Here is a 26,448-nt window from a genome sequence, read left to right as displayed (position 1 = left end):
ATACTGGTTGCTGAGATACAGATACAGAGATACACACAGAACTGGGCATCGGCATACGAGAGGATAAAGAGCACGATTCGGTAGTAAAATGGTACTGTGTGTGGACGGAGAGGATACATCCCGAAATTACCGAGAGTACTTTACTCATGGGTTCATCTTCAAAAAAAGTTCATCCATCAAAAAAAAAAGTACCGGTGCCGAGACTCGAACCCAAGACCTTCGGCACATTGAACCGTGCCTTTGCCGTATGGGCCACCATGGTTCGGTGACTAAGTGGCGGTCATTTGTCCATATAAGCCACTCAATCGGATGAACTGTTCCAATGAACGAATGAACACGCGAGAGGTCTATACTCTCGCAAAATAGCACTTTCCTCACGTTTCTTTTCGTGAGGACTATCCCCTCGTTCTTTAACTTTGGGTGTAATGGTCCAATTTTCAATGTTCAAAAACGAAACATTTGTTAAATATTCTGATTCCAATTTTTGAACTAACATTTGAAAAGGAATAAATTTACAACTCAATCCAGATTCGATTATCCGAAGTAAAAGTAAATCTTTCCCAGTTCCTGAGGGGAAAACTCTTGAAGAGTATCGGGGCCGTTTTTAACTCAACTAATGTTAACATGTTTAGGTCAATGTTAACATTCCATACGTCGCCTTCCCTAAGGTGTCGTGGTAAGGTGCAGCTAGTGATGATCCCTTTGTTACACCCAAAGTTAAAGACCAAGCGGATAGTCCTTCCAAAAAGAAACGAGAGGAAAGTACTATTTGGCGAAAGTATAGACCTCTCGCACTTACAACAACAACAAATCGTGTTCATTCGTTCATTGGAACTGTTCATTCCATTGAGTGGCTTACATGGACAAATGACCGCCACTTAGTCACCGAACCATGGTGGCCAATACGGCATGAGTGCGGTTCAATATACCGAATGTCTTGGGTTCAAGTCTCGCTATCGACACTTTTTTGTTGAATGGTGAACTTTTTGGAAAATTAGCCCACAAGTAAAGTACCTACTCTCGGTAACATTTTACTACCGAATTATTCCCCCCTGATATTAGTCATTGGTATCATCTGATTTACCATTTTTTATGTCTCGTTGCCGATTTGCCGAAGCACAGCAGAAAAGAGCACCATATAATGAAGTTGGCCAAAGTTAATCTTCTCCGCAACAAGAAACCCAGAACAGAAGCGGGAAAAAATGTAATAATATCGATCCCCATGAAGCCATCGGTCCCTTTCACTTTGCTAGGAATTACCCATGGCCAAGGCATAGCTCTCGGACCTATCTCAACCGAGCAGCAGCCCTAATGAGGGTCGTCGGCCTGGTGGCAGCAATTTGGAAAGTATTTCCCAGCCGATTGCTGGAGACATGACGGCCGGCAAATGTTTGCCCGAGCCAAACATATTGAGACCATTTTTGTTCCCCGAGATGAGTGATTTTTGTTGCCTAGTTATAAATTGTTTTTTTCTAAGGGTAGAGTTCCAAAATAAGCGTTTAGTTCAACATTATTAGATTTAATATAAATAAAAGCTCAAGTACGTCACGAATGACGTGTGCGAGTTTCCCCGAACTTTGTAATTCCGGCTGATCTTAAACGAAAACCCCTGCCGTTTCCTAAGAACTCACAATTTAGTGGCTGAATTCTAAAATTGACACCTTTTCCAGTTTCGTAGACTTCATGGAATGTGACGCTGTCGATGTTTTGAAGTGTTTGGTAAGGGACCCTTTGAGCAGTTTTTTGGAAAATGCTCCAGGCCGTTTGCTTGATGTTTCTTGGTTGAATTCAGAGAACTTTCCAAAACAGACACGATTGAGTAAAACGAATAGCATGTTGGTTTGCAATCCATAATACTTAAATCATGCCTTGATAAAATAAGGAACTAATAAGTTCATTATTTTTTTACAATTGCGGAAGGCATAATAAGTGTTATTAATTAGTCTTTATAAATTCACATTATTGTAATAACAATAAAGCAAAAAACAAACAGCCACTTATCAATGCTTCCACTGTTGATAAACAGGATAACCAACGTTGCTGTTCCAGGGAAAACTCCACCGTTCGACACGCTGCTCTACTTATGCAGAGCTCGATAATAGCCCCTTCCGCCGTTGTAATTATGGCCCACAATCACCAGTTGTGTGTTTTCCGTGAATCCAAATTACACGCATTTCCCGGGACTGTCGGTCGCCGCCGGGCTTCACAGAATATCAATTAAAATCCTGTCTAGAGAGCCTACATGGAGAAAAAAAAACTGGTTCCAATCGAGCGACAAGACCTTGCAAGAATCAGGTAGGATTCCCTTTGAATTATTTTTAATACTTAAACATCAGTTTGAGCATCACAAATTTTGTGAAATTATTTTTGTTAACAAATGTTTCACAAAATTTGTGATGCTCAAAATGATGATCAATGATTAAAAATATCTTGTCGCTCGAATGTGTTGGCAGCTTGAGTTACATTTCGCCTCTCCATATAGGCTCTCTAAACCTGACTGATCTCTTCCTGAGTGGTAATTAATGTCAGTGCAGTTGATCGTATAATTGTCCCAAAAAATGTAATGTTGATAAATGTTGAAAGATGACCAACTTCTTCAAAACTTTTTTTTTGTAAAATCGCGATGGATACGAGCAAACCCAGTATGTATAGATATCAATTTTTTTGTTAATGTCTGTTCTTTGTACAACATTGAAACACTCTAAAAAATAACCCTGAAGTTGACTTTAAAGCTGTCGGCCACCATTGCTAGTACCAATCACTAGTGTCTTCCTTTTTATCTACAAGGACTTCGCCGCCCTGGGCTTCTAAGTGTATGAAAGTATGGCACGGAGCGACGGCGCCAAATACCTTTATTTAAACAAAGAATTTTAGAGCGCCCGCCGCGGGATTCGAACCGGCGACCTCTGAATTGTGAGTCTAGTGCGCGGTCCAATTGATCCACACGGGCGGGACCAAAAAAAAATAACCCTGCATGCATAGTAAAAAAAGGAATTTTAAAATGATTTAAAATTGTTATTAAAGATTCGAAAAGTATGTTAAATTGAATCTATGACATTTCCCCGAAACCCATATTACTGAAGGGACATTTCCCCGAATGCCACTTCCCCAAAAAGACACTTCCCCTAATAGTCATTTCCCCGAATTCCATTTACCCGAATTTCCCATTCCCCCTAATCGTCCACATCCCCGAATGCCATTTTCCCGAATAGGCCACAATCCCGAATGCCACTTACTCGATTAGTCATATCCCTGAATGCCATTTCGGGGTCATATCCTAGAATTTTATAAGAAAAAAATTGATGGCAATTTTTATCACATCAAATTACATATAATATTTCTTGAAAGGTTCGTATTGGCTCTGAATGATCAACTTTCTTTTTGGCTTCATTCAGAACAGACGTAGCATTTTAGGGGGGAAGGGGTGTTGAAAGTAGTGGGTCTCGTGGCGCAGGGGTAGCGGCTTCGGCTGCCGATCCCGATGATGCTATGAGACGCGGGTTCGATTCCCGCCTTATCCACTGAGCTTCTATCGGATGGTGAAGTAAAACGTCGGTCCCGGTTTCTCCTGTCTCGTCAGAGGCGCTGGAGCAGAAATCCCACGTTAGAGGAAGGCCATGCCCCGGGGGGCGTAGTGCCAATAGTTTCGGGTGTTGAAAGGTTTGGTACTATTCATTCAAATACAATGAATATTGTTACAGACTTTTTTTAAATATTCTCAACACAAATACTTTTTTCTTATAGACATGATAATTATAATGCAATAGAAGTTTTGTTACTTTTTATGATTCAAAAAAACATACCGTGCGATTTTCGTAGTACAGAACCCCGTTTACACTGATCATTTTATTCACATTGCACAGTGGTCCAGATCGCAAAATTAAGTGGAAAATGGTTTTTCCGAAAAATGGTGACGTTTTGGAGCTTTTGTGTCTTCAGAAGAGTTGTTGCAAATGGAAAGGGGCAACTTTTGGTTTGGTTTAAAATTAGGGTGGTTCACGATTAGGGTGATTTTGAAAATCTAACTTTTCAGGAATATTTTTGGGAATTTTTATGTCTTCTAAAAAGTTGTTAGGCTGGCCAATTCAAGCAACTTTGTCGAAGACACCAAAATTTTATCTCGTAATCTACGCCTTCTATGACCAAATTTATAGAAAGCATCTGAGCAAACCTTCAAAAATCAGTTTTTTGGACGTGGCAATTCAGGGTTAACTTTTAGAGAAAAGTGATATTCGGAGCACTTTTAGAGCTCTACAAAACGAACATTTTCATTTTTTGACATGTCAATTTGGACCTTAGGGTCAAAAGCTACAGCCATTTTAAGGTAAAAAAGATGCAAATTTAAAACTTAAATATCTCGAAATGGCGCAAGCCAAATTTTAAGCACTAGGTTGCATTTGAAAGAGGAGATCTAGCACTACAAACGCTGAAAAAATCTCAGGGGTGTTTTTCTTTAAACTTGAGATATCTTCATTTGAAAAAGTCTAATTTTCAAGGGAAAACCATATGGGACCACCCTAACGAAATTCGAAAATTGTCCAAATATATGTTTTTCCATGTAATTTTGTCCGCTGAATCTGAATATGCCCTCAGAATTGAGCCAAAATGTCAACAAATCGATTTTTGGTCATATTTTGGGTTTCCATGTAAAATTATCATTTAAACCCAAAATATGACCAAAAATCGATTTGTTGACATTTTGGCTCAATTCTGAGGGCAGATTCAGATTCAGCGGGCAAAATTACATGGAAAAACATATATTTGGACAATTTTCGAATTTCGTTAGGGTGGTCCCATATGGTTTTCCCTTGAAAATTAGACTTTTTCAAATGATCTCAAGTTTAAAGAAAAACACCCCTGAGATTTTTTCAGCGTTTGTAGTGCTAGATCTCCTCTTTCAAATGCAACCTAGTGCTTAAAATTTGGCTTGCGCCATTTCGAGATATTTAAGTTTTAAATTTGCATCTTTTTTACCTTAAAATGGCTGTAGCTTTTGACCCTAAGGTCCAAATTGACATGTCAAAAAATGAAAATGTTCGTTTTGTAGAGCTCTAAAAGTGCTCCGAATATCACTTTTCTCTAAAAGTTAACCCTGAATTGCCACGTCCAAAAAACTGATTTTTGAAGGTTTGCTCAGATGCTTTCTATAAATTTGGTCATAGAAGGCGTAGATTACGAGATAAAATTTTGGTGTCTTCGACAAAGTTGCTTGAATTAACCAGCCCAACAACTTTTTAGAAGACATAAAAATTCCCAAAAATATTCCTGAAAAGTTAGATTTTCAAAATCACCCTAATCGTGAACCACCCTAATTTTAAACCAAACCAAAAGTTGCCCCTTTCCATTTGCAACAACTCTTCTGAAGACACTAAAGCTCCAAAACGTCACCATTTTTCGGAAAATCCATTTTCCACTTAATTTTGCGATCTGGACCACTGTGCATTGCTGGTTTGGGATTTGGCGAAAAGTATTATCAACAAAAACTTTAAATAAAATTTGTACCAGCCTTATGTACCTATTTGTTCGATTTTTGGGTTTTTGAACAAAATTCGAAAAAAGACAAATTTCCTTGCAAATTTCTCAAAAACAACATCTAATTATGCGGTAGAATACAAATGTTAATTGAACAAAAAAAATCTAGTACAGTCCAGACCCGATTATCCAAAGGCATCGGAAATATTGCACTTCGAAAAAAAAAATTTCGATGCCTAATTTTTTATTGTCGAGCTTAAGTATGACCCCTAAACAACGTTAAAGTGATTTAAAACTTTTAAATCCAAGATGGCGGCCAATATGGCGGTGTTGAAATATTGAAAAAATGCATTTTATTATTTATTAGGCATTCAACTTTTCAAATTTGACTGAAATGGGGTTGCAGAACTCAAATTTGATGTTTAAAAGAAGGAAAAGAAAAAAAAATAAAAAACAATGTTGTTCGTGATTCGATTATCCGAAGTCCGATACAAACCTTCGGATAATCGAGGCTTCGAATAATCGAGTCTGGACTTTAATTGGGTCCTAAAATTAAGCTTAAATTTGTGATCTTATTGTTCACAACGATGAAGCTTATTTTTCTAAGTACAATGACCCTTTGAACGACCGCAAAGGATTTAAAATGGATTTTTAATTCAATTTTAAAAAAAATCACTCCACGGCCCTTCTTGGCAGAAAAGCTCCTACTTGACAGCTCGTTCCAACGGGACCATAGTTGATCCATCGAAAAAATGTTGTCTTGTCAATAACTTTTTTTTTTGCATGAAAATGAAAAAAAAAACCTTATCAGAAATGATTTCTTACCGTTGTTCATAAAAATTGACAAAGGGCTTTACTACCCAATTTACAACATTTAATTGAGTAAAATTGAGAAAGAAAATAACTGTTATTCATGGAAAAAGGATTTAGCGAAAATGATGATTAGGGGATATCAAAATTCAGGAAAATTTAAATTTAAATAAACGGCAACTGGCGTAACTATCACTTCGGGGAAATGGCATTCGGGGAAACGGCCGATTAGGGGAAATGACATTCGGGGATATAGCCAATTAGGGGAAATGATATTCGGGGATATGGCATTCGGGGATGTGGCTGATTAGGGGAAATGGTATTCGGGGATGTGGCCAATTAGGGGAAAAGATTTTCGGGGAAATGGCATTCGGGGAAATGGCATTCGGGGAAATGTCATTTGGGGAAATGAGCTAGACCCGTTAAATTTCCCATAAAATCAGATGTACCAAAAATTTTGAACAGTCAAGTTACGAAAAATGCCAGAATTTTTGAAACTGTTTTTGTACACATTTTTTACACTACCGTAATGTCAACTCTAAAGCTTCTAAACTTTTTTGACCAAGCCAAGAGCTTTTATAGGAATGTTCATTATTGTGGGTCACAAAAGCAAAAGGTTGAGCTAGATTGGATAGGCGGGCAGAATATCATATGTTTATATCTACAGAAGCTCTCCTGAAATTTTCAGCCGATTTGATTCAGAATTCGAGGTGCCCATTTGATTTCAATTTTGTATTGGGGTAATTCTCTACCAACTCACACGAAATCGGGAAAAGTAGCCCCGACCCCTCTTCGATTTGCGTGAAACTTTGTCCTAAGGGGTAACTTTTGTCCCTGATCACGAATCCGAGGTCCGTTTTTTGATATATCGTGACGGAGGGGTGGTACGACCCCTTCCATTTTTGAACATGTGAAAAAAGAGGTGTTTTTCAATAATTTGCAGCCTGAAACGGTGATGAGATAGAAATTTGGTGTCAAAGGGACTTTTATGTAAAATTAGACGCTCGATTTGATGGCGTACTCAGAATTCCGAAAAAAACGTATTTTTCATCGAAAAAAACACTAAAAAAGTTTTAAAAATTCTCTCATTTTCCGTTACTCGACTGTAAATTTTGTTGGAACATGTCATTTTGTGGGAAATTTAATGTACTTTTCATTTAAAACAAAAATTTTCATTTAAAAATTTCGTGTTTTTTCTAACTTTGCAGTGTTATTTTTTAGAGTGTAACACTGTTCAACAAAGTTGTAGAGCAGACAATTACAAAAATTTTGATACATAGACATAAGGGGTTTGCCAAAAACATCACGAGTTATCGCGATCTTACGAAAAAAAAAAGTTTTTTTTTTGCGTTTCTCTTTGTTTAGCGTCCGTGTCTGTCGCGGGTGACGATTTGAGGCCATGATCGACGACGACCAACTTTTTCAAAACTTTTTTTTCGTAAAATCGCGATAACTCGTGATGTTTACAAGCAAACCCCTTATGTTTATATATCATTTTTTTTTGTAATTGTCTGCTCAACAACTTTGTAGAACATTGTTACACTCTAAAAAATAACCCTGCAAAGTTAGAAAAACACGAAATTTTAAAATGAAAAAAATTGTTCTAAATGAAAAAATAACCCTTCTGGGTCAATGTAGATTCGAAAAGTACATTAAATTTCCCTTAAAATGACATGTTCCAAAAATTTTTACATTTGAGTAACGGAAAATGGGAGAGTTTTTAAAACTTTTTTATTGTTTTTTCGTTAAAAAATACGTTTTTTTCGGAATTCTGAGTACACCATCAAATCGGGCGTCTAATTTTACATAAAAGTCCTTTCGACACCAAATTTTTATCTCATCACCGTTTCAGGCTGCAAATTATTGAAAAACACCTCTTTTTCACATGTTCAAAAATGAAAGGGGTCGTACCGCCCCTCCGTCACGAGATATCAAAAAAACGGACCTCGGATTCGTGATCAGAGACAAAAGTTACCCCTATGACAAAGTTTCACGCAAATCAAAGAGGGGTCGGGGCAACTGCTGTGTGAGTTAGCGGAGAATTACCCAGATGCTTTGGTGGATTTTTGACAGTTCGAATTGTTTCAAGAAAATCCACCGCGATACATACGCGATACGCGATAACAATACAACTTCTGTGTTGTTAAATTTGTAAACTTTAAAATGTTTCCAAAAACAATAACTTTCTTTCAATTTCGTTGTAAATTCTTTCAAAATTGACAACATTGTTCCCAACATCGGAAGCAATGTTGACGATTTTAGAAACATTTCTATGTTTACAAGTTCAACAACATAGAGTTACCGGAGTTGCATTGTTAATTTGATTTGGTTATCCGCGGTGGATTTTCTTGAAATAATTCGAACTGTCCACCAAAGCATCTACTGGTGGATACTTTTCTACCACAGTTTTTTGTGCGATCAATGTGGTAGATGCTTTGGTGGATTTTTGACAGTTCGAATTATTTCAAGAAAATCCACCGCGGTTAACCAAATCAAATTAACAATAGTACTCGGATTAGCTTACAGAATTTCTATCCGTGTAGTGTTGAACATTATACGAGCAAACCCCGCATTGGACATTTGGGTAAAAGCCCTACAACATGGATATTTAGGTAAATGGCTTTGTATATTGGCAATTTCGGTGAGGGTCCCAGGGTGTTGAACATTCTGAAAAACTACTCTCGGGTAGGATGTTAAGGGTAAAAGGTTCTACTGTTGAAAATTTAGGTAAAAAGCTTTCATGTTGACAAGCTACGGCTTTTGTACAAAGGATTGTATTGCGTTTATCAACCAGAACCACAAGCCTGATTACCTGCTCCTGTCCCATTATCATAGTCATGAACTCTTCACACCCGTCAGTATCAACCAACCACTTTCCCGATGCGCCATAAAATCCATTTCTGGTTTAAAAAAAAACTACACAATTTGCATCCACTTCCGAATTGCGGCAATGGAAAATTGTCGCATTCGTAGAAAACTTGTTTCCCACAGAGAGTGCTTTTTACTCAGAAATTCTATCAGTTAAGTGATTTCAACGTTTCTCAACAACAAAAAATTTCAAAGACAAATATAAAGTACCCATTCAGAATAAATCGCGGCAGCGTCGCTTTGCAGAACTGTATAATTGATGCGGTTCTCTCGCCGAAGTGCAGCTGCTTCGAACTTCAAAGAATTTCGGACAGGGCTGGCGCTCCACAGGACCTTCAGAACCGGCTCCTTTTTGCAACTTGCCCAAAGTGTGACCTCGAGTGAGTGGTTTCTGTTTTTTGTGAAATTCGGTTGAAGGCTAGCGGCCGTTGGTCGGTCAGTAATTGAATTTAATTTTTAATGTCGTTTTTTTGGAATTCCAACTGAATTTGGATGGTAATCGGAAGCAGAGAGTTGGTCGCAACTTGGTTGCAGAGTTTTCTCAGCACTGAAATTGCGCTATGTTTCCATTATTTAATTTTTCAATTCTTCAAGCATCCCTTAGATTTTTCTTTTTTTTTCTATTTAACTTATCTCACCACCCGTAAACAACATTTCATCTTCCCAATAAAAGCAAACCAACAGAACCGTTCCATATTGTGCCTGCCAACCGGACCATGTAATTGAAGGTGGAATCCATGAGATGGCACGGAGCTCGACCTCTATGCAATGTGGGTCAACTAATTCCGCAAAGGGTGACCGGGTGAAACTCGAGTCTCTCTTGTATCGACAGACGTTGCATTTCGACCACATTGATCTGCAACGACTGGTCCAGGTGGAATCTGGAAGTCGGTCTTCTTCCCTTTTCAAACACAAAGGTTTAAAGGTTGTGTAAGATTCAAAGTTTTCTCCGTTGCAAATATTGCATAAACAAATTGTAAACATTTCATCAAGAGCAACCACCTTCGATATTCGTCATACAAACGAACCACCTGAATAACGGAAGAACTTATTTCTCTCTCTCCCACTCCGTTCCAGCTGGCCTCGAGGAGGACTGTGTGGACTTCCAGGGCAACTCGGTGGCCCACGGGCTGCTGTACGTGCCCGGGCCGGGCGTGTGCAGCCTGTGCGTGTGTTACCACTCGGAGCCGCTCTGGTGCAAAGCAATCTACTGTGATCCACCCTATGTAAGTACCCAACAACATCTCCATCTACGATGTATCTATACGGAGGCGCCAGCAAAATATGCAGCTTCCAGCTGTTGGTTGCAAGTCCTGCAAACGGTTCACGTGTCACAGACGGATTGGCCAACGTGGGCACAACATATTGGACACCGGGGAAACACACAAATGCCTGGGATCGTATCGATAAGCAAACTTTATTGAAAAGGTGGGTTTGGATAAGATTGAGGCAGACAGACAATTTGATTTTTTTTTGTGAATATTTTATGAATGAAACTTTGTGTGCATTTTTTATGTCCAAAGAAGACATATATTGCATCATTTATTCATCCATACAAGCCTCCATACAATGTTGGCAACTATCCATACAAAAGGCTATTAAAATATTCAACATTATGTAACTTAAACCATCCGCATACAAATTGGTTGCCGAATTATTTTGTTTGTTTTGCTTTTAAAAAAAAAATCATACAAATTTGGGTTTTTGTATGGTATGGCATTTGTAGACTTATGACTTTTCATGTTTTATATAGTTAAATGAACATTCTATTGCAATTTTATATTATTATATTATTTGCTAATACAGTCCAACTTTAAGGACACAACGTTAGCAAAAAAAAGAACTCGATCAACAAACAAACAAAGCGTTTTATTCATAAAAAAATACTTCAATGTTTCACTGAAAAATGTAGTTTTTGGTATGGAAACAACACTTAACCTATTTATAGTTTCAAAGCTTGTCTTATTACCCTTCTAAAGCTGTATAATTGTCCTGATAAGATATTAAAAATGGATGAACTAAGTTAAAATAAAACAATTAGATTTTTAACGACAAACGCTATTTTTTACCCCATTTTTTACCTTAAGGATGCGTATCTCCGTAATGAGCAAACTTATAACTTTAAACATTTTGATTTTCTTAGTAAGAATTTGGTAAGAATGTTGAATTTTGAAAACATAAATACCAAAACATTTTTGGAGAATGTCACTATTTTTATACTTGGCCACCCAATGTACCATAATGCTGCGTAGCATGGTGATTAAAACTTCCGCCTTATAAGCGATAGATCGGGGTACAAATCTCGGCTCGGACCAACACAACTTTTCCCTTCTGGATTCGATTGCTTAGTAAAGGGAAGGGACCATCCATAAACCACGTGTACTACACCTTGGGGGGGGGGAGGGGTTGGCAAGTTTTTTTTTGTATGGACAATTGTCCACAAGGAGGGGAGGTAACAGATCCCTAAAAAAGTGTCCACGTGGTTTATGGGTGGTCCCGAAGGGCTGAAAGCTAAAGAACCCTAGTAACATGAAAGAACCCTAGTAACATTTTAGGTTTTAAGTAGGCCATAAAAGCCTATTAAGGCCGTATCAGGGTTTCCAAAACCCTGATAAAACCTGTAAGTTTAAAAATGTTACTAGGGAATAGCTCTACCAACATCAATTAAAAGAATAAACCTCTCGCTGGTGAACCACAACGAAATTGTGTTCATTTGTTCATTTTAAGTCATGACTTAAAAAAAGTTGCGTAAATCGAGAATCGTTTAAAAAAGGTGACTTAAAAAAAGAATATGGTGTATAGGCAAATTACCATCCATATTCATATACAAATTCACCGAACCTTAATGGCCGAATCGGCAAGGACACGGATTTGGTTTGTCAATGGTCTTAGGTTCGATTCGCGATATCGGAACTTTTTTTTTTTTGATTGGTGAACGTTTTTCGAAATGAACCAATGAGAATGACGCTCTTGGCAATCTCAGGAATTATCATCTGCATCCGTTCACAGTACCTTTACACTACGAGATTGTATTTTTTATTCTCGCGGATGTCGCTGTCCTACTCTGGAGCTTGTCATAACACCTTAGAGAATACGACCTATGTAATGTTAACATGCTATGTAACTGCAGCCGCGATACGCTTCATGGGTCATGGAAAAAAAAGCTTTACTTTACCACAGTAGAAAGTTTAAATCATAGATCTAACAAAGTGTACACATTATCAAAGTAAAACTCAACATTTGTTCAGTCACATGTAATATTACAATTTTTTTGTTACTTTGCAGGGGCAACAGTAGGTGAATATTTCAATAAGTCTGAAGAAATGCATAAACTATGTTCAGGTTCTAGCAAATCGAAATTGTCGTTCAATCTTGTCGCACGTTGCTTTTTGCCGTTCCGAGGAAAAAAGTGTTTCAATGTTTGAAACCTTGTATAAACAAAAACTACAGCACGTTTTGTTTGTTTGGCTGGCCATTCTGTGAATTTGGTAGCCAGAGTCCCGAGATATAATTAAAAATGTTTACAGTAGTCGGGCATGTACGTGTGTCAAACGCGTCCTGACCTGAAATCTTTTTGGCCAGATGTCGCTCTTAGAGCAATTTTCAGGGTGTGTCAAGGAAGCACGAAAAAATTGAACCTTCTGTCATAGTTTTTTTCGGTTTTATTGAAAATCTCAAGATTGACATCGAATTTTGGGGATCTGTGAAGGTCACCAGGTAAGGCTTTGAGAGCTGCACAAAATGGCGTCCTTAACTCAATTTGGGCCAAAATCAACGTGCGACAAGATGGCACCATCACGACGAAATGAGCTCACCTCATTTGATAGTACCGGTACTCCTGTCGTTCACTTTGCACCCTTGCCACTCTACTCGGGTCTTGTCTCACTGAATGAATGAGGTACTCACTCACTCAGCTGGTGTACTCTAAATTATACACCAACTGCATCCGGACGAGTGAAAAGTGCATCGCACGCGAATGTTTGTTTCTGCTTTTTGTTGTTGTTTTTGTATGGCTCAACCGTGAATAAACTTGAATGTGGGTGGTTTTTGCATCGCTAAAATCTGCTTTCTTGTAAAATGTAGCAATGATGAGAAAGCAGCAAATGTAAAAAAAAAAGTTATTTAATTAATATTTTCTCCCTGACATGACAGTTTGGCTACAAAAATATTTTATTTGCAAAAGAAATTAAAATTAAAAAAAACATTTCTCAAAAGGATCGGGCATCAACCATGACGATAAATTTAACAAAGATGAATGTGACAAGGGAAAGTGCAATTTATGTTGAATCCTGTGGCAGACTGGTGTGTAGGAAGTTGCCTCGCTGGAACCATTAAGAAACACAGTGTTAGTATAAGCATGATATCGTACAGAAAATTTCCACTCAATTAAACCGTTGTTCACCACGATAAGGGTGTTGTTGGGAGTAAAATCTATGAAACAGGTCAAACTTTACAGAAAAGATAACTTTCTGTGTGTGTTGAAAGGGGGGACCATGTCACCATACTATGATACCATGGATTCATTGTCTACACACTAACAATTTTTTTTCTGGTCTTTCAGGAAAAAAAACAACTTTTTCAACCAAAAAATATCCAACTAGTTTTGATCCAACAATAACAAAACCTACACTCAAATCAAAATGCCAACTACTCTAGGGAGCATTCTTTTATTACGTTAAAAAAAACGGATTTTTAGACCCCCTCCCCCCTGAGGGGCCCCCTCGTAACAAAATTTCCATACAAATTTTAAAAATTTAGTATGGAGCGTAACACGGCCTCCGAACCCCCCCCCCCCCTCCCCTCCAACTGCGTTACGTAATAAAAGAACGCTCCCTCTACTACTGTTTTTTGACGCTCAACGAACGTCAGAATCAATCTGTCATGCAGCGTAGTCCACCATTTCTACTAGCATATAGTGCTGCACTGCTGCCCGGGATTTTCTTTTGGATATGTGTTTTTTTTTTTTGTGAATGTACCGTAAACCGGGGTGACTTTGATAGGATTTCAATTTGTTTTAAGAATATTTTCCAACAGGTAAGGAATTTCTTAAGATTATTATTTTTAAAACATGTACTGGGGTAGGCCACACAAAGTCCATGCACTATTTCAGAAAAAAAGTTTTTTCAATAATGTTTAGAAAAATAGTTACGTTAAAAATTCTTAGTTTGAATTCCGGGGTGACTTTGATAGTCATAGTTTTTCTTGTTAAAATCATATTTAAGATGTTCAAACTTCATTTGTACGTTAAATGTACCATCACTTAAGTAGCTGATATAGTATTTAAGAAAAAAATCAATGTTTATATTTAGTTAACTAAGTGTATAAGCTTTTAAGTATTTTACATATAAATTTTAGGTAAAATTGTTAAAAAGTCAGAATTTTGCCTGAAATTTGTTAAAACTAGTTTTGTTTATAAAATTATCGCTTTATATTGCATTTTATACTGAATTCAAAGCACGAATCACAAGTTTTCACATTTTACATGAAATTTATTCATCTGAAATTGCCTATAAATTTAGAGAGTTTTTATAATTGTGTTTCAAATACACATATTATTTTTACAAACTTTTTTAACCTTCTCCTAGTAGGAAAATAGTCCAAAGAATCCGAAAATTCAATCCGTTTTCCGATTAAAAATCATGTTCATTGAGAAAATCATGACACTTTGAGAAGTTTAAAATATGAACTTTTATCAACATTTTCTTAACTATAGTTAACTAACTTTTTAAACTTGTCAAAATTTAATGAAAAGTTCTTCTTGAGGTACTTTCAACACTTCTCTACCACGGTCAGTATGTTTCTAAACCATTCCTTACGTATTTTAATTGTACTCTTCATTTTGCGGAAAAATCGCAAACCTATCAAAGTCACCCCGGCTATCAAAGTCACCCCGTTTTACGGTACGTAAAAGGTCCTTTTTGTTTTCATGGGCAAACAGTTACTGCAAACACCTTGCGTTTCTTCTTTAACCTCAGTGTGGCATGTTACACTCACAAAAATTTCTATTGAAGTTGATTTTTTTACCTACCAACTTTGTGTCAAATCGTGCACTAAATCGATCTCTTGTCTCAATCTTAAAAAAAATCCTTTTTTTGCCTCCGTGCATCCTACAAATCATCCTGACACTTCCATTCGCGAGTGTTTTTTCTCTCTCTTTTTTTCCACCAGTGCATTTAACTGGGAACAATCTGCACCTGCGTTTGTTTGCTTTTCTAGTTTGTATTGTGTTTTTTTTTTTGTGACTCTTTGACGAGAGCAGAGCTGCAATTGTTTGCGTTTACAATTAGTGTGTCATCTAACCAAGTGGGTCCAAGAGCGTCGACAGAGTGACTATTGTTGACGCTTTGTTACGGGTTTACAATGGACACTTGGCTCAACTTGGGAGGTTGATTTTTTTTAATCTCCATAATCGGTGGAATTGTCACACAAAAAAGAAAGATTTTTTAAAATTCACTTATCCTTCTCAAAGAAGATAAAAAAGTCAAAATATGAGAGAGAAATAAAAATTCATGGCTTATTTTCAAAGCAAATTAAACAAAAGGTACCTAAAAATGTTTTACGAATCATCAAAGTCAGACTTAGATGTACCTATGTCCAAAATTTGATATATTTTTTTCTCTAGATTATTAGTGCACTCCAAGGCCATCACTTTGGATAATCGAATCACGAAAAATAACCCTCTGAACTACTCGAAATCCAATCCAAATCCAAATCTTTTAAATCCAAGATGGCGGCCAAAATGGCGAAAATCAAATATAAAAAAATCATTTGGGAATTTTAAAGGCAGAACACAATTTAAATTTGTCTGAAATGGGGTCTCAGAACTTGAATTTGACGTTAAAAGCAAAAAAAAAGTCCCTTACAAATCTTCGGATAATCAAAACTTTGGATAAAAGAGAGCAATTCCAGCTCAAATCAGAAATTTTCTGGTACTTTTTACCCGACCATCTCCGATTTCAATGAAACTTTGTAGACATGTTATGACTTTTCAAAAAAACGTGACATCACCTTAAAATTAAGCTTTCAACTTAAAAATCAAAAAATCTCATGGAGTTGGCGTGTATTTTTCTTTCAGTTTTTTTTTTTTTTTTTTTTTTTTGCAGAAAGCCCGTCCAATTTCCTACAAGTTTTTCTTTGACCACTTCTTGATACGATGCAACGGCTATGAGATACAGTAATTTTTAAATTACAAAATACAAAAATATTTAAATAACTTACGCCCTTCTCAAATGTCATTTTTGAGTACAATTTTCTCCATATACACAAAAATGGCTCATATAGGCCTAGGATAACATGTCTACAAAGTTTCATTGAAATCGGAGAGGGTCAGGTAAAAAATTACCAGAAAAATTCCTGATTTGAACTAGAATTCGGGATATTTTTCTTTAAACTCGGGTTATCTTGAGTTATCTAATTTTGATAGGAAAAATGTATGGGACCATCGATATTCTGAATTGTTCGTCTACATGTAACTTTACCAAATTAATATGCAAAAGTAAATTTTCAACCGAAAAGGTCTTTAAAAACATATTTAAAATATTCACACTTTTAGATGACACCATTGAAAAAAAATCGCCTACGTCCTTTAAATGAACAAATTTTTAAAAATATCTCATTTTCTATGTGTAATAAATAGTCTTTTTTTGTAAAATGACAGTATTTCTAAGGCAATTGATCCAATTTTCATTGTCAAAAAATAACAGTTCAGAGAAATGATCAGATCTCACCAATAAAAATAATGTAAAAATGTAGAAAAATCCTTACATTAAAGAGACCAATTCGTATAATTTATCAAAATTACGAGAAGTCCTTTTTCGATTGCAAATTTTATTGTGTAACTAATTGGATTTGTGCCTGGTTGCCTGGCACGTATCGAAAATATAGCAAAGCCCATCAAAACTGTTTACCCACACAGTAATTGATGAAACCACCAATTTCATCCGAAAATTACACAGATTTAAATGAATTAATTGCATACTCAAGTGATAAGCTTCCAGAAACCATTCCGAGCGACCACTCTTGATTGGATGGATCAATAACAATTGGAATGAAACAAAAAAAACGACAAAATAAAATTCATCCCACCAATTTTCCGCCTGCAGTACACCGAACCGGCAAATTAAAACCAATGCCGGGTGAAGGGAAGACGCGGGTGGCCTGAAAAGTTCGCGCCAACGAAATTTGTCGTATTTTGTGCTGCCCTGAATTCCCCCGGTGGGGGAGGGAGCGGAGTTGGGACGTGGTTTAACCTCCGACATCGTACGAGCAGCCGGTCGGTGGGGGTAATTTGATGATAAAACTTTAGTTTTTATCCAACCGGAGGGAAAATTGTGCGCACCGGTGTACCTGTGGGAATACATGCGCCGGTGTACGTACATATTTCAGCTGCAATGGATTGTGGCTGTAATTGAGGGAGGAACTTTTTTCTGATTTTTCATTAACTGAATTGTAGAATTTTTGCCATATGCTATTAACTTCAATTGCACTTAAAAAATCTAAACTGTAAACTAGATTCAAAACTTATTTTAATTTTGATCATCCCAACGCAAAATATTACAAATGAGAAAGCATAACTTTGCATGACGGAGTCAATTAGTTTTCACGGTATTTTCACATACGGCCAATTTCCAGCGGTCATGCACTTTTCTGAGATTTTGTAATTCAAGGCACGAAAGCTTTAACAGTAGCGTGCTGCTGACCGCACATTTACGTTGGAAATTGAAAATGATTGTTCATTTCATTAATTTCAACGCTTTTGTTACACACTTTAAAGCTGCATTGGAACTTTACTGTTCACATCAACCACAGATTTTTGCACCGAGATTTTTGTCACAAACATTTTAAAGGACTTTGACTTCTCCTTGATCACCAAGCTGTGGTGGCCGAGGCAGCTAAGTCATTGGATTGGTTTGTCAAAGGTCTCTGGTTCGATTCCCGTTGTCGACACTTTTGGTTTTTTGTTTGACGGATGAACTTTTTTTGCAAATGAACCTCGAGAGAATAGTTATATCGCCCATCTCGAGCTGTGTTCTCTGCGTCCGTGAATGGTACCACTATTCTCTCGACTCGAGACCATCATTCTCTCGGACTAGCGCCAGACGTGCATCGGCACTCAATAGCACTTCACCACATTTTGAGATGAGTGCTATTGAGTGCCGATGCACGTCTGACTAGCGCTGCCAGTTTTGGGTGCAAGATTGGAACAATTTTCAATAATTCTAAAATTTCCCGGGAATTCAATCTCATTTTTTTCTTTTCTTTTTCAATCATTGACGGATGTGGAGAAAATCTACATGGAACTTTCACAGTTTTAAATTGTTTTAAACTCATATCTTTTCCAACAAACGTTGTTATACATTTGTGGAAAGCAATTTCGGGGTAGGGAATGCAACGAGGATTTATTCTATTCTTCCTGGTTAAATTTGGCACAATCCCAAATTCATAACCTCTCTCTCTCTCTCTCAAACACACACACATACACACACACACACACACACTCGCGTAGTACAAGCCAACAGTGAAAAAATGGGTTGTCTATCCTATCCGCTCATGATCGTAAAACTATCCAATTTGTGAAAATATGTTATTGTTTGTTGTTGTTGTTGAAAAGGGGTTTGAGTGAGTACAAAAGAAGTTCTACCCAAAAATTGAATAACTGGGTAATTCTCCGCCAACTCACACAAAATCGAAAAAAGTTGCCCCGACCCCTCTTCGATTTGCGTTAAACTTTTTCTTAAGGGTAACTTTTGTGCCTGATCACAAATCCGAACGCCATTCTTTGATATATTGTGACGGTGGGGTGGTACGACCACTTCCATTTTTGAAAATCCGAAAAAGACGTTTTTTTTCACTTTTATGTAAAATTCAACGCCCAGAATTCCAAAAACCGTATTTTTCATAAAAAAAATATTTTCAAAAATTCTGCCAATTTTCGTTACCTGACCGTTTTTTTTTTTTTTTTTTTTTTTTGATATATCATTTTATGGTAAATTTTATATTTTTTTCGAATCTGCAATAACTCAGACGCGTATTTTTTCATTAATAACACAAAATTTCATTTCAAAATTGTGTGTTTTTTAACTTTGCAGGGTTATTTTTAAGTCATTTTCAAAACTTTTTTCGTAAAATCACAATAACTCGTGATGGATACAGGCAAACACCTTATATTTATACATATTTTTTTGAAATTGTCTGTTCTTCAACCTTGTAATACATTGTTACACTCTCAAAAACTACACTGCAAATTTAGGGAAAAAACACGAAAGTTTAAAATGAAAAATTTTGTTCTACATGAAAAAATGCCCCTTCTGGGTTTTTGTAGAATCGAAAATCAAATAATTTTGATTACGCCATCAAATCGGGTGTCCGATTTTACAAAAAAGTTTCTTCGACATCAAATTTACAAATTTACCATTTCAGGCTGCAAATTATAGAAAATCACTTCTTTTTCGGGTGTTCATAAATAGAAGGGGACGTACCGCACCTACGTCACGAGACATCGAAAAAAGGAGCTCGGATTCGAGATCAGGTTAAAGTTTCACGCAAATCGATGAGGGGTTAGGGCAAGTTTTTTCTGATTTATTGTAATTAATGCATTGTTTTTTATAGATAGAAATTAAACTATATTGGTGGTGCCCACTTGAGAAATGGACTTCCAAAGAATGAAAATTAAGATAAAATATTTCATTAGTTCAATATAGTTTCCAAGATGTCGTCGATAGACAAATGAGGCTAGTTGGGTCGCTTTTGAAATATTTTGTTTTTTTATTTGCATTTTTCGAAAGTCAGTCGGGAACCATAGGTCGAATTGACAATGCAAAAAATAGTAGTTTATGCAACAAGTTGCAAAAGATTTTTTCAGCACGAGTCGCACATTTATCCAACGAGGTTCACTGAGTTGGATAAATACGACGAGTGCTGAAAAAATCAATCTTTGCAACGAGTTTCATATATCATTTTTTGCAAATCCGAATTGAGTGAAATTATAAGTCAAATGTTCATCTATTTTGTCAATAAATCGTTTAAATAAATAAAATGTTGAAAAGTGTTACTTTTCGAAACAAGTGCTGAAAAGTTCAACTTTTCAGCATCCATTTCAGTGCTGAAAAGTAGAACTTTTCAGCATTTATTTTGAAAAGTGTTGCTATTCGATTCTGTTATTTTTGGTTTTTTTGGTTTTTCATCTTTCAAAAATGACAGGAAAAGTAAGTCGTTTTACGACGGAGTTGCAAAAAATATATATAGAGAACTATTTCTCAGGTGGCCCTTTCAAATCGGCCCGAAAAAAACAAGGAACAGAAAAAAGTACAAGTCATTATCGTGATAAAAGTCTAATCGACTAAAAACAATTTGAAATGCATTTTCCTACGCAATCCGCATGCATTAAGCTTGTTTAAAAATATTATGATTTTTTATAAAATTCCGATGAATTTGTGAAAACTACAGTCTATACTCGATTATCCGAAGATGACCCCTAAAATACGTTTAACCTAAAATACACTCTCAGAACGAGGAATTCAAGATTGAATGAAGTTTTTTCAAAACCTTTGTTATTTTTTATACACCAAAGGAAAAATATATAGCAAAATCTGCAACAGTGGATTTGCTGCAGAAAATGTTACATTTTGAAACAATTTTTGCAGCAGCCTGTATATCAATTTTGCCCGTGTGTAAACATGTCAGCGATCTGCAGTTCTCACCAACACATATAATGCTGGCGCGTCCCCGAGCAACCATTTAGAGAGAAGAATATGTTGGTGCTCTATCCTTCGCAATCCATTAACATTCCAACGCCCAAGGCTCCAAAAAAGTTGGAACGGTAACTTCAACTCAATGGATCTCGGGCATAACTCAACCAATCAAGATGATTCTTCTTTCCAGTGATTTGTTAGGATGTCTAGATGATTCTAGAACTTTGCAGAACTTAATTTGATCAAATCTGTAATTTTTGCGATCAAAAACATCGTTCCAACTTTATTTTACGCGTGTAACAAAAAAATTTGCCGAAAATTCCACGGAGGCAGTCGTTTTAAAAAAGGTGGAACGATGTTTTCGGTCGCAGAAATTACAGAGTTGATCAAATTAAGTTCTGCAAAGTTCTTGGATCATCTAGACATTCTTACAATTTACTGGAAACAAGAATCGTCCCGATTGGTTGAGTTATGCTCGAGAACCAGCGAGTTGAAGTTACCGTTCCAACTTTTTTGGGAGGCTTGGGCGTCCGTGTAAGTTGGACATGCGTTGGGCGTTCCAGTGTTAAGCGTCCATGGCGCGATGGTAGCGTGTCGGATCAACAACCAAGAAGTTAATGGGTCAATACTCGTTCTGATATGATTTTTTTCTGCAATACAATCAATCAGCCGTCGGTAATGTCGATAATTGTCGGTAACGGGCAAAAATGTCTTACCCCTATATCGCAAAAAATGCATGAGGACAGTTTTCATGCAGATTCTGATATACTTCCATGCAGCCGTGCATCACAATCATGCGACCGACGTTTGGGTGTAAGATTTGGAAAGCACAAAATAAGGCTAAGAGTTTGTTTTTGTGCAATTTATATCTAAATGATTTTTTTCCTAGATAAGTAGTGTCCCTGCCAATCACTTGAACCCATTTTAAAGTATAGTTTATCATTTGGTTATTATTACTAGGAGCTCTTAAAACCCTTGTTTTGGTGGGGCAAGTGTACCATACGGATTTCTAGTATGAAAAAAATACGAATTGCTGCAACAACACAGCTTTGTGGGTAACAAATACATAAAATAACATCAAATCTCATGTATCTCCTGAATAATGTTGATTTTTCAAAAAAGAAAAAGATATGTTTCAAATACATTATAATCTGATGTTTTCAAGTGATAAGTATTCAATTGTTAGCAAATAAACATTATTTTTCATGCAATATTCCTTTTGCCCAAACGGGTTGTTCGTCTTGCCCCACCTAGCTGTAGAATGTGCTGAAAAACAATAATTTTAAAATCGTTTTTTTATGGTACAAAGCCAGATTTTCTTTAAATCGTTTTAACAAAATCATAGTCAAGACCTGAAATAAGATGATTATCAAAATATCCAACTGATTTTTAACGTTTTATATCGATTTTAACGAGCATTTTGTTAGCTTGCTACACTTGCCCCACTTTCCCCTACATGGTTAAACAATGCTGATTTTTTAATTAACTTTTTGTCACTAAAAAGTGGATAACTCAAAAACACTATTTTGTTTTTTGGGCAATAATTATTTGACCGAGCAGTGCTGAGATCGAAAAACCCGATGCAAAATGACGTTTTTGCAATCGAAAATATTTTGCAAAAATTGAATGAAAAGTCAAACTAATAGCTCACCTTATTTGTTTATACTTCTATAATTCACCAAATTTGAAAAATGCCTCCTGCAAAACGCGACTCCGATTGAGACATCTATGCGACCTAGAGTCAGTGAGCCTTTTACGGGAAGGAGGAGCGTTTGCCTCGGAAAAATTGGCTCCGAAACGAGCGAATGCATATTTATGGCGCAACTGGCTCGTTCCACATATGCATACATTATGTAGTAGAATGCGGCAACCGGCTGAACCGAAAGTGTAGTGTGCTCTCAAAGGTTGCCAGATCGGCTAGCCAAAAACCTGGAATTTGCCTTCCCTCTCTAAAGTGTGGGAATGCGGTAGGGTGGCCCTTTTTGACACTAGTTTATCGATAAAATTAATTTTGAAATCACAAATTCCCAGCCTTTCACTCTTCAAGCTGAGACCTTAAAAAATATTATAAAATTCACCATTCCACCACCCTAACCTTCAAAAACACAGCCGGAGAATTCCGAGTACCAGAGTCATCTCGTTCCGTGATTCTGTCCGCCCGGGAACATAAATGTATTTCCGGGCTTGTGTTGCACAACCCTTCACTCTGGTCTTCTGGATGAAAACGGGGTGGTCCAACTCATGCAAAAGCAAAAATATCGATCCCGCGCCGTGCCAGTGACAATCAATGTGATTTTGTGCAACGGGCCAGGAAAATGGGATGACAGCAACCAGGTAGAGGGGAATATTTTTCAAATATTTGCATTCCCAATGGCAGACGATGCACACAAATAGGTCACAACATTCGGAACGGGTTAAAAGTAAAGTTTGTTTCGGTTATTTTTTATTTCTTAATTTAAAATGAAAGCATAGACATTCTAAGAACAAATATTTTTAAGAAATTTTAAAGATTAATCCCTTTTGCAATGTTACTCCCGATTCCCTGGCAATCACGACAATATTTTCACACACATAGCTGCACTGGACTGGATAAATCGGTGTTGTTTTTGTGATGATATTTTTTCTTCACCCATTTCCCAGTTTTTAACTCCAGTGTCATCAATTTAATACATCACGTCAGTCGTGTGTAGTACCTACCAATTATATTGCACGCCTGAAAAATATCACGCTGTATTGATTGAGTTTTAATTGAATGTTTAATTAATTGGTATCACCTGCAGCGAATAATAGCAAACTCAACATATGGCTAGAATCGGTTGAAGTGCAACTAAGCCACACAGTAATTGATTGGATGTTTATTAATTTTTACTATGTTTGCGCTTGTATGGATCGTTTATCTAGTGATTGTATAAGGACAATTAATGACACAAAAGTAGCAATCACCAAACAGTATTTGAAATCATGGTCATCACATCTTTGAATGAGTACATCAGTTAGGTCAGAAAAATGTGTTGTATTACGTCATAAAATAGGAAATATTAAACCTGAAAAAATATTTATACACTAAAGCTTAAAATTTTGCACAATCTTTTACTATGAAGTATTACTTGTGGGTAATTCTCTACCAATTCCCCCATGTTACAAGTATAGGAAAAGCGGGGCAAAGGGGGGTAAGGGGATATTTTTTAGCTGATTTTAGAGTGACGTACTTTATGGAAGAAGCCTTTTGAACGTGTTTGTTTTGAAAGCGAACATGTTCAAACTATAGGTTTACTAAATGCAATACACAATAAGCGCCAAACGCATGGAAAGAAAAAATGCAATTGCATTCTGCTTGAAATATTATGCGTCATGATTTCCTTCAACAGTCATTGATTGCACACGGTAACTGACACAAATATGCAGAATACACATCGCTCAGATTTCACCACGTTTGGTGTATCACCCTGAAATTTGAACGAAGCTCTCTAACGATGATTGGATCGATTGAGTAGCATGCTTCAACCATCCATCCATCCATCCATCAGTAGCCCATTCAATGCTCCTCCAGCATAGACGCCGAACTGTTTTACACGTTGCGCGTCAATCCATGCCGCTTCTGGAACACGGAATCCGATCGGTTGGAGAAGGCATCCATCCGACAGAATCTCTTCTCCTTCTTGCCTTGCCCACCTCCAGTATATGTGGAACCCATTTTCATTTCGGCTCGATGGAAATGAATTTCCAAGTGTTCGAGCAGATCTCCCATGCCCGAGGGAGCATCCATTAGCAATGGCGCGAAAGTTTTCGCCATCGACGTGATATTTGATTTCCGGGATTAATTTCAAGATGGCGTTGGGTGGCAATAACCTGAAGCTGAAGCTAATCAGGCAGCACCGGATGTTGACCCATATTTATGCCAAACGATTGTTAGAGGCCATAAATTATTCACAGTTGCTAATGAAATGACCTTCCACAACCAACTACTCTCAATGTTTGCAATCATTGCATGGGTGAACCGATCAATATCACAAACACCGGATTAGGTGCTGTGCAATAATATTTCTACAAATAATAGTTCTGCAAGGGGTTTACAGGAATTGGTTTTGCTATAATAGCAGGTCTTGGAAGCATAGGCTTGTTATTCTTTTTCTGCATTTGGAATTTGGATGAATGGTTCGGTTCGATAAGCATTGGGTTCTTCATACAACAGCAAGACACAAAACTTTCTGGAAGAATACTCTGAGGCTGCGAACAATATATTGTATTTTGGCTTGTTAGTTCTTCAAGAAAGTCTCCACATAACGAAAACCAATGTTGCCAGGTTGCCAGATAAAGCTGGGAAGCCAAATCAAAGATTATGCAAGTTTTTAAATTTTCTTCCAACTAACGTTAATCGCAAATCGAAAATTATAGTAAATATGTATTATACTTGAATGTTAAAATCAAACTTTTTGTTGCAAAAAATCAATTAATACATCTGAATTCGACAAACTTTTTAACTATTTCACATCCTCCCTCCCTAACCTATTCATAATTGAGCAAATCTCTGAGATTTCGGTCATTCGATTTTTTTGTATTTTTTAATCCGGCTGAAACTTTTTTGGTGCCTTCGGTATGCCCAAAGAAGCCATTTTGCATCATTAGTTTGTCCATATAATTTTCCATACAAATTTGGCAGCTGTGAAAATTCAAAAATCTATACCTTTTGAAGGAATTTTTTGATCGATTTGGTGTCTTTGGCAAAGTTGTAGGTATGGATATGGACTACACTGAAAAAAGGTGATTTCTGGTGATTTTTAATGTAAATTTTTGTCACTAAAACTTGATTTGCAAAAAAACACAATTTTTTTTTTTTTTTTTTATATGTTTTAGAGGACATCAATGCCATTTTTTCAGAAATTTCCAGAATGGGCAAAAAATCTTTGACCAAGTTAGGATTTTTTGAATGAATACAATTTTTTTCAAAAAATCGAAATATTGGTCGCAAAAATTTTTCAATTTCATTTTTCAATGTAAAATTGAATTAGCAATCAAAAAGTACTCTAGTGAAATTTTGATAAAGTGCACCGTTTTCAAGTTATAGCCATTTTTATGTAATTTTTTTCAACATAGTCTCACCCAAACAACCCACCATTTTCTAATGTCGATATCTCAGCAACTAATGATCCGATTTACAATGTTAAAATATGAAACATTCGTGAAATTTTCCGATCTTTTCGAGAAAAATATTTTTAGAAATTTTAAATCAAGACTAACATTTCAAAAGGACCAAACATTCAATATTACGCACTTTTGATATGTTAGTCTTGATTCAGAATCAACATCAATTTTCTTGTTTTTAAACCTTTGCATGGCAATATCTCAGCAACTAAGGGTCGTATCAACAAAGTCCGAAAAAGCAAAATATAGAGAATTTTCTCAGCTTTTCATAAATATTTTTTTCATAGGTGGACAAACATGGGCATACATACCATACCAATCAGCTTAGAACACCATACGCGGTGCCCGTGCTGTATCAAGAAGGTTGTTCCATGTTGCTCGGTTCTGGGCTGCATCTCCCCAGTCTCCTAGGTTGCAGATCTTTCCTAGGTCCGCCTCGAACTGATTTCCCCATCGTGCACGCTGT

The 26,448-nt window shown here is 36.7% G+C and overlaps 1 protein-coding gene across 2 annotated transcripts in view; it reads left to right on the top strand.

The window, feature by feature from the left end:
- Positions 1 to 26,448, top strand: part of LOC120422595 (integral membrane protein DGCR2/IDD-like) — a 195,317-nt gene that overhangs the window by 112,935 nt on the left and 55,934 nt on the right. For both annotated transcript variants that reach the window (XM_052711233.1, XM_039586089.2), the window contains one exon: positions 10,228 to 10,376. In XM_052711233.1, the coding sequence (XP_052567193.1) occupies positions 10,228 to 10,376 (149 nt within the window). The remainder of the gene's footprint in view (positions 1 to 10,227; positions 10,377 to 26,448) is intronic.

Source organism: Culex pipiens, chromosome 3 (assembly GCF_016801865.2).
Source record: "Culex pipiens pallens isolate TS chromosome 3, TS_CPP_V2, whole genome shotgun sequence".
NCBI classification, from domain to species: domain Eukaryota; kingdom Metazoa; phylum Arthropoda; class Insecta; order Diptera; family Culicidae; genus Culex; species Culex pipiens.
The sequence above is the reverse complement of the archived record's forward strand: the minus strand, read 5'-3'. Positions and strand labels throughout refer to the sequence as shown.